The sequence below is a fragment of the Myotis davidii genome, unplaced genomic scaffold (genome assembly GCF_000327345.1).
Source record: "Myotis davidii unplaced genomic scaffold, ASM32734v1 scaffold571, whole genome shotgun sequence".
Classification (NCBI taxonomy): Eukaryota; Metazoa; Chordata; class Mammalia; order Chiroptera; family Vespertilionidae; genus Myotis; species Myotis davidii.
In genome coordinates this window covers 1,124,413-1,134,763 of record NW_006283136.1, presented here as the reverse complement: position 1 = coordinate 1,134,763, position 10,351 = coordinate 1,124,413, and the positions used below count along the sequence as shown (strand labels likewise).

General features: G+C 35.8%; 1 protein-coding gene across 11 annotated transcripts in view; it reads right to left on the bottom strand.

Moving 5' to 3' along the window:
* Positions 1-10,351, bottom strand: part of DLG1 (discs large homolog 1) — a 270,198-nt gene that overhangs the window by 185,686 nt on the left and 74,161 nt on the right. For all 11 annotated transcript variants that reach the window (XM_006753379.2, XM_006753381.2, XM_006753383.2 and 8 more), the window contains exon 4: positions 6,646-6,810. In XM_006753379.2, the coding sequence (XP_006753442.1) occupies positions 6,646-6,810 (165 nt within the window). The remainder of the gene's footprint in view (positions 1-6,645; positions 6,811-10,351) is intronic.

Genomic DNA, 10,351 nt, shown 5'->3' with positions numbered 1-10,351 from the left:
TTCATAAAAAATTGAAAAAAAAAAAAAAGAAGTAAAGGCAGCTTGAAAATTTCTACAGGATAGGCCTTAAATTATTTGTACACCTTTCCAAACTCAGAAATAAATCCAGAAGTCTCCAAGTATAGTAACAAAGGCAAGGATTAAATAATCTTAGTGGAATATTTTAAAAGGTTGAAGGACGAGAGGAAAAACAATATCAAAACTCTAAATTACAAGATAAATAAATTACAAAGTAACTGTACAAAAATAATGCACTGTAAATGCAGCATAATAGGCATCTTCCTTACACTTCTATCTTTATAATGTGGCCTGTTAAATTTCAAAACGTACAACTGTATTAAGATAAGACAGGACTTAACTGAGAAGTTTCATAACAGATTTGTTATTTATCTAGAAAAACTCTGATCACATAGTAGTATGTACAAATCCCTTCTTTATGAGCACCATCTAGTGGTCATTGCATGCAAACTATCCGCTCATCTTAATACACCAAGGTCATCCAAAAAAAGTAAAATAAATTTCAACAATATTTCAATATGTTCCAGAGATGCAAAAACAAAGTTGACTTCAAAAAGTATCCATTATGTACTTAAAATGAGAAATATTATATTCCTGTATCATTTATATTCAATGGACATAAGCAAATACAGAGCCTCCGTTCTCTGCTGTTGCATAAAATGCTTATGTCCATTTCTCTACTACCCCCATTTCTTACAATATTTGAAAAACTACCAACTGTGGTGGTGATTTCATTTGATATTATTCTATTAGTGGATAGAATGTATCCAGTTACTTAAATAACTGCCTGCTCTTGGATTTCAAGTCCTTCTTAACTATATGTACTTTGCACATATTAGGGTGAACATAATTTTCCTTGTCATTGAAGATAAAAGCAAAATATAAATTCTTTTGTTTCCTCAATGATCACTGCAACATCCTATACTAAGCAATGAACTTAATGCCCTCAGTGTCACTTTATCTAGATTGAAATCTACTGTTTATTTTAGTGTTCTGACCATTTTACCGAATTCCCAGTACATTTTCAGTTTTAAGAATCTTTATACTGTCTTTATTAGTGGCATACAACAGTTATAACTGTTACATACAACAACAAAAATTCTTGTTGTGTCCTTTCCTCCCACATTAGGATTTTCTATCATAATAATGCCAGTTTTTTTTCTTGAGACTGCGTAGCACATTGGAAATTTTAAAGAAAAATTACCAATAGGCTAAGTTCTGCATAAAGTAACTTTCAACCACTATCTTATTTCATTCATTGTTTCAGTAATGCGAATCAGCACTAGCACCTACAAAAACCTGATAGATTATTTCACAGCCAATTTCATGATGGCAAACCCTTCTTAATAGGGTTCAGGATCAAGACCCTTCATACTTTGGCATCATTTCCTAGCAAGCACCCTAAACATCAGGTATAATATCATGAACTTTCCTGCAGTTTTACAGTTTCCTCTGATAATCATTCTCCTACTGTATTTTCCTCAGTAACTGCCTTATCGTATGAATTGGGATCTTGTACACATCCTTCATTCAACACCTTGTTCAAGAGTCAATTTTCTCTTTTCAGAATACTCCAAGAATTTCATTTCTCTATTTTTCATGTTACATTATACTGTGCTATAACTATCCTATCTAATAAAGAGGGAATATGTTAATTGACCCCACACCCTTGCAAAGATGGCGGTGCCCACAGCCAATAAGGAGGGAATATGCTAATTCTGCTCCACCCTCAAAGATGGCAGTGCCCACAGCCACAAGGTAGCTGGCAGGAGAAGGCAGTTGGGGGCGAACGGGCTGGCAGGGGAGCAGTTAGGCTTCGATCAGGCTGGCAGGCAGAAGCGGTTAGGGGCAACCAGGCAGACAGGCAGGCGAGTGGTTGGGAGCCAGCAATCCTAGATTGTGAGAGGGATCGCAGACTGGAGAGGGTGCAGGCTGTGCACCAGGCCTCTAGTCCTATCTAATAAAAGAGAAACATGGTAATTGGCATATGACTGCTACCCTTCCCATTGGCTAATCAGGACAATATGCAAATTAACTACCAGCCAAGATGGCACCTGGCAGCAAGGCAGCTTGAAACTAACATGAGGCTTGCTTGCTTCAGTGAAGGAGGACTCCAACGTTCCCTGCCTGCAGGCCGCTGAGCTGCAACTCTAAGCAACTATGTAACAAATACAGAAGCTAAACAAAACCCCAGAAACCTGCTTTAGTCTGCCCAGCTTCAGCCAGCAGGATTGCAACATTGTAAACAAAGACCAGAAACCTGCTTTCAGCAGCCCTCAAAGCTAAAGCTGGCCCAGATTAAAAAAAGAAAAAAAAAGAAAAAAAGGAGCAATTGGGAGCTTCAGTTGGCCTGAAAACAGCCCTCAGCACCTCACCCAGACTGGCCAGGCACCCCAGTGGGGACCCCCACCCTGATCCGGGACACCCTTCAGGGCAAACCAGCCGGCACCCACCCGTGCACCAGGCCTCTACCCTATATAGTAAAAGGGTAATGTGCCTCCCTGCACCGGGATCAGTGTGACGGGGGCAGCGCCCAAACCCCCTGATCGCCCTACAGCTCTGTGGGTGACAGGGCGCGGGGCCCCAACCCCCTGATCGGCCCTGCTCTGTGTGTGACAGGGTAGAGCCATAACCTCCCCATCGGCCCTGCCCTGAGTGTGAGAGTGGCGGCGCCCCAACCCCCTGATGGCCTTGCTCTGTGCGTGACAGGGGGCAGTGCCCCAACTCCCCAATCGGCCCTACCCTGAGCGTGACTGAGGGTGGCATCGCAACCTCCCGATCCGCCCTGCTCTGTGCATGATGGGGCGGCGCCCACAACTCTCCAATCGGCCCTACTCTGAGCCCGACCAGGGGCTGCACCTAGGGATTGGGCCTGCCCTCTGCCACCTGGGAGCAGGCCTAAGCCAGCAGGTCATTATCTCCCGAGGGGTCCCAGACTGCGAGAGGGCACAGGCTGGGCTGAGGGACCCCCTCCCCCCCCGCCCGAGTACACAAATTTTTGTGCACCGGGCCTCTAGTCTAATAATAAAAGCATAATATGCTAATTAGACCCAACGTCCTTCCAGACTCAGCCGGGGCTGCAAGGGAAGCCCGGGTCCCAGAGGGAAGCTGGTGCTGGCAGCGGGGGAGTGGGGAGAAGGAAGGTCTACTCTTGCACTAATTTTGTGCATCAGGCCTCTAGTCTCATCATAAAAACACAAAGCTACTAGACCAGATGTTTAATAAATGTTTGATGAATGCATTTATTGTTTGATAAACCAAACCACTATTCTAGCAGTTAATTTTTTTAAAAAGTACCTATTAAATTAACCGTATTTTTTAGCTTTCATAGGAACTGTTAAGAATAAAGTAGTGCCTAACTTACATTGCACTCAGATCACTACTATCCAAAGATAATTTTTCAAATTACAAAAACAATTCATATACTGAATTCCACGTACAGTATAATAGTTACTTGCTTGCTTCATTCCAAACTATAATACTATATAAAGTGGAAAAGCTCCCTATATTAGTTTTCTTTTTTTTAAGAGGCTACTAATCTGATAACTGACAGCATATCTAAAATAAAAGATATTTCATTGTGGAACTTCCTAAAACATTTGTGCTGCTTCTCAAAAAAATAAAAACAACAATAACATTAAAACTTATCTTATGTCAAAACAAAAGTTTTTTTAAAAAAATATTTGATTTTCTAACAAAGTTAAAAGGACCCTAACCATTTTCCTATTACCCACACACTCCTAATCTATCTCAATCCTTAAATAATTATTTTTGAGGTACCTGCCACAGTAACCTATGCATGAAATAGGAAAAGCAGGGAGAAATTCCCCAAACAGGGCAGCTTTACTAATTTTTAAATTATAACTGTATCAGTGTATAGTCTGTCAAATGTATCAAAAACTTTGAGGAAATTCATATGCTTCTGACCAAGTAATGTGACTCCTAGAAAATAAACTCTAAGGCAGCGGTTCTCAACCTGTGGGTCGCGACCCCTTTGGCAGTCGAATGACCCTTTCACAGGGGTCACCTAAGACCATCCTGCATATCAGATATATACATTACGATTGATAACATTAGCAAACATTACAATTATGAAGTAGCAACAAAAATAATTTTATGGTTGGGTCACAACATGAGGAACTGTATTTAAAGGGCCAGAAGGTTGAGAACCACTGCCTAAGGAACTAAACCAAACACTTTTTATGTCCAAAGATTATTTACTGCAGCCTTCTTTACAAAACATAGTAAAAATGAAAATAACAAATAGCAAAAACCAGAAATGTTCATCTAATTATGGTACAAATATACCATGTAATATTTCTGAAGTTTTAAAAATTTTAACATAGAAAAATGTGTATAACAGGTTTATAATAGGAAAAAAGGCTTCGGGTTTAATTTCTAAGATGTCTAGAAATTTTGGATAACAAAATCTTCTCTTTGGAATACTGCTTTATTTGCCTAGAGTGAGCATTTTATGCAACAGCAGAGAACTGAGGCTACATTATGTATTATTTAAATTTTTATTTATCGATTTGAGAGAGAGATTTTTTGTTGCTCTATTTATTTATGTTTTCGTGTATGTTCCCTGACTGGGGATTGAATCTGTAACCTTGGAGTATGGAGACAACACTCTAAACAACTGTGCAACTTGGCCTAGGCTCATCCATCATATTTTAAGAGGCTATATAAAATACTTCATGCTTGCTGGCTCACTGTCTGCTTGTGCCAGAAGCTGCATACTTATGAAAGTAACTACCAAAATACCAAGAAATTGTGGAGCAGTTGGGTATGTGCAAACTGGCTTTGCATAGTTTGTAACAATCAGAATGACCAGAAATTCAAAACATCAGAAACAAAAGATACATACTTGGCAGGGGTTTTCAAATAAAGTAAGAAATAGTTTATATAATTTCAGTCAAGATAAACAGGCATAGGCTGATAAGAACAGCATATAAAGCAAGCAGGAGTGATCAGAATTCAACTGTTTTAAGGTTCTTATGTTATTTAGAATGAAAGTAAAAGATATTTATTGATCTTAGATTTTTTCTAAAGTTAAAAATGTGTATTAAAACTTCTAGGATAGCTATTAAAGGAAAAGAAGCAGAATAAAAAACTTCTAAGCTAATAAGAAAAAAATGAGATGAGAAAATATAATCTAAAATAAGACATGAAAGAAGTGTCTCCTATGTTTAAAGATTAAAAAGCGTATTTCTGAGTAACTCATAAGATAAATAATAAAACCATAGTGAAAATGTTAGATGACAAAAAACATTACATATTAAAATTGGGAGGACACAGCTAAAGTGCTATGTAAAAGAAAATTTACAAACTCAAATACTATTAGAAAAGACTGATAATGCAATAAACAACCTATTTAAGAAACCAGAACAGCCGAAACCGGTTTGGCTCAGTGGATTGAGCAGTGGCTTGCGGACTGAAAGGTCCCAGGTTTGATTCCGGTCGAGGGCATGTACCTGGGCTGCGGGCACATCCCCAATAGGAGATGTGCAGGAGGCAGCTGATCGATGTTTCCCTCTCATCGAGGTTTCTAGCTCTCTATCTCTCTCCCTTCCTCTCTGTAAAAAATCAATAAAATATATTAAAAAAAAGAAAAAAGAAACCAGAACAAAAAGCCAAACTGAATAAACTCAAAGAAAGCAGGAAATAAAAAATAACACAATAAAAGAGAAAAGGAGAACTGTGTCCCTCATTTGGTCTCCCATGAAAAGACCAAGAGTGCTTCAATCAAACACAATCTTCTATTGATATGTAGATTATCCACACATTTATATTTATATATCTACATAAACAGGTGTATATATGTATGCATAAGTATGTAGGAAAACAAGGGGGTGGGATGGCAGCACAGGAGGAGGGACACAAGAGAACGTTTTCCAAAAAGGGATGGTTCTTTGAAAACAACCACTTGGAAAATAATCTTGGTGTTGCCCACAAAAATGTGTATACACAATCTATGTTTTTAACAGCACTTTTTATACTGGTAATAAACACCTCAATGTTCATCAAAAGTAAGATAAATTATAGTATATTTACAAAATAGAAAACTAGAACAATGAAAATAATGAGTCTCAGAATATACATAATGTTAAGCAAAAAATGCAAGCTGAGATTATATACAGTATAATTCTAAGTGTATAAAGTTCAAGATAGGCAAAATAAATAATACACTGATCAGAGATCTAAATATGTGATAGACTTTTATAAGAAACCAGGATTGTGGTTATTTCTGAGTGGGAAGGCAAGGTAATGCGATCAGGTAAAGCCACATACTGAACTTCAAAGAAACTGTGATGTCTGTCTGTACTTAGTAATACTTAAAATAAGTGTTCAAAAATATTTCAATGTGTGGTATTTGAATTATAATAGTTATTTCCTTCACAGGAATTTTTAAGCTTAAAGGTAGTATCCCTGATAAAATTCATTTATAAAATATATCTTTAATAAATATTATTAATAATATAATAAATATTATAAAATTCCCTATAACTACAAAACCAAGAAAATCAAGGGGAAGGAAAACCTACGTGAAAGAATAGTTCTTTCTGAGCATGAGCTATACTAGGTAACATAAGTAATATATAATTCATAGCAACAAAATGATCTTACCTTTATTGGTGAAATATGAGAATGAGAAACAAATCCATGGACATTCTCAATTTCTGACAGGTTTTTCTCTGAAATATGAACCAATTCTGGACCTATCACCTCATTAGCGATTTGTGGAGAAATGTGCTCTTGAGGAGGTGTATCTTCATCCCGATACCGGTATTTCTGTAAAGTAAAGAAAATTGTTAAATATGAAGAGGTCCTGAGAAGCAAAGTGAATTCAATTAAATCACAGTTTTCATAACTAGCAAATACTCGATAATATTTAACTGTATGAAATGTATTTTATGGCTTAACACACAGAGTCTGAGAGAAATTGGCCTCCATTTTAAAGTCATTCCAACATTTAAATGAAATTATTAGATTATTAAAAATAGTTCAGATTCTGAAAAGATGGAGTAGTAGGAAGCCCCAGGACTCTGTCTCTGTACCTACATAACTACTGCACAGGCAGAATATGATGTAACTATTTTGGAAATGTGGAGTCTGTTAAAGGCTTATAACTTCCAGGGGAAAACTTGAATGATAAATTGAGGTTAATTTTGGTCAACTTCACCAGTTCTATTCAACATAGTAATAGAAGTCGCAACCAGAACAATAAGGCAAGAAAAAGAATTGAAAGGCATGAAGTCAACACACAAAAATAAGTTGCATTTCTGTACACAAACTATCTAAAAAGAAAATGACAAAAACAATTCCATTTACAACAGCACTGAAGCAAATAAAATAATTAGAAATGAACTTAAACCAACAAGGTGAAAGGCTTGTACAATGAAAACTATAAAAGTGTTGAGAGAAATTAAAGATGACAGAAATAATGGAAACACATCCCACATTCATGGATTGTTAAGATGTCAACAGTACTCAAAGCAATTTACAGGTTCTAATCAATCCCTATCAAAATCTCAATGACATTATTTTCACAGAAACAGAAAAACCCAATTTAAAATTCATTTGGATCACAAGGGATCTGAATAGTCAAAATAATCATGAAAAAGAACAGAGCTGGAAAACACAAATTTCCTCATCTCAAAACTTGATTACAAAGCTGTAAAGTAAACCCTCACATTTATGCTAAAAAAAAAAAAAAAAAAAATTGGCAAGGGTGCCAAGACCATTCACTAAGGAAAAGACAGTCTTCAACAAATGTTGCTGGGAAAACTGGATATCCATATGCAAAAGAATGAAGATGGACTCTTACCTAGCACCATATATAAAGATCAATTCAAAATGGATCAAGGATCTGAATGTAAGACCTAAAACAGTAAGACTCTTAGAAGAAAACATAGTACAAAAACTCTACGATGTGTTTGGCCATGAATTCTTAAATATGACACCAAAGACATAGGTAACAACAAGACAAACTGTACTATAGAAAAAAACTTTTAAAAATTGTACATCAAAAGACACTATCCACAGAGTAAAAGGGCAACCCACAGAATGGGGAAAATTATTTGCAAATCATATACCTAACAAAGTATGAATATCTAGAATATATAGAGAACTCCTGAAACTCAACAATCAAAATCAAACACAATTCAAAAATGCCAAAGTGCTCGAATAGACATTTCCCCAAATTAGATATACAAATGGCCAATGAGCACAGGAAAAGATGTTCAACATTACTAATCATTAGGAAAATGCAAATCAAAACTACAATGAGATACCACCCATACCCATTAGGAGGGCACCTATCAAATAACAGAAAACAAGTATTGGTGAGGATGTGGAGAAACTAAAACCTTTGTGTACTGTTGGTAGGAATATAAAATAGTATGTTAGTTCCTCAAAAAATTAAAATACAATTACCATATTATCCAGTAAGACTCTTAGAAGAAAACATAGTACAAAAACTCTATGATGTTGTGTTTGGCCATGTTCATTGCAGCATTAGTCACAATAGCTAATACATGGAAGAAACCCAAGTGTCCATCAACAGATGAATGGATAAACAAAATGTGGTATATACATACAATGGAATATTATTCAGCCTTAAGGAAGGAAATTCTGCATTATGTTACAACATGGGTGAACCTTACTGGCATTATTCTAAGTAAAAAAAGCCAGTCATAAAAAGAAATAATCTATGATTCCACTTATATGAGGTACTTAGAGTAGTCAAAATCATAAAGACAGAAAGTATAATGATGGTTGCCAGAGGTTGGAGGAGGGCAAAATTTTGAGTTATTGTTTACAGGTATAGAGTTTCAGTTTTACAAGATGAAAGAGTTTTGGTGATGGATGGTGGTAATGGCTGCACAACAATGTGAATGTATTTAATACCACTGAACTGTAAACTTAAAAATGGTTAAGCTGGTAATTTTATGCTATGTGTATTTTACCACAATTTTAAAAAAAGAAATTTAAAACCCTGAATATTTATTTGTCTATTTCTTCCCCAATGTTAGCTGAACACTGTATCTCTAAAGATACAGTTGTTTAAGTGAAGTAAATATGAAAAGCTATATTCTGGTTTTCTTATTCAGTTAATTTGTACACCAATGAAAAAAATTCAGCCTTTTCAAATCTAATTAAAAATTAGTCTATTAGATAACATTATTTATCTTTTATCTACAAAAGAATCCCTTTCTTGCTGTCTCTCATACATACATATAATTCTATGCAACCTATTTTCAAAAGATTAACATAAGAAAACTAACTCTATCTCACACCGTACATAAAAGTAAAAGATAGTTTAAGACCTGGGAAAAAAATTAAAGTGCATGTTTCACAAATCAGTCAGATGGGGAATATGTATGCATAAACACAAAACCAAACAAGCTAAAATATGCACCCTTCACCCAATAAGCACACTCACAAACTAACAAACAAAAACAGACAGGCACAATAGTAAAAAGAATTTTTAACAACAAAGAATCATTAACCACTATAAGCTGCTTCTATAAATCATATTTTAAAAAGTCAGCAAACATAATAAAGGAATATTCACAAAAGGCATACAAATGGGTCAGTAAACTTATAGAAAAAACATGCCAGCATTCAGAGAAATGAATATATATCATCACATTCCTGGTAAAGGTCTTTTTCCGGTGGGTAGTTTGGCAATATGTTTCAAAAGCCCTGAAAATGTTTCTACTTCTTGATCCAGTAATTCCACTTCTGGGAATTAACCACAGAGGTAGCTATCAGTGAGTAGCTTAAATATTTGTGGCATATATATAAACAGGTACATTATAAAATATTTTTTTAAATCTTTACTATGAATTTGACTATGAACTTGGTATCACTTTTTAAATAACTTCTTCGGTAAAATGTAACAATTATATAGAACACGAGGCTCACATCAACATTAGTTAAAGAAATCTGTTTTTATATTATTTTCAAAACCACTGAAAAGAATTCTCTAACTTCATCCTGAGTAAGGCCAAAATTAACATAAAGATACTTACAAAACAACACAATTTATACACTCAACTGAGTGGAAGCAAAATCTAAGTACTCTTATTTATACCTTAGTACATGTAAGGAAGGAAACTTGATACCATCTTTTCAAACTTTATAGATACATGCAGAAGGATATTCACTACAGTATAGTCTTAAAGGAGCCCTGGTCGGGTTGTCAGTGGTTAGAGCAGCCGTGGGCAAACTACGGCCGGCGGGCCGGATCCGGCCCGTTTGAAATGAATAAAACTATTGAAATAGAAGACCGTACATTTTATGTAATGACTAGAGCCCGGTGCACAAT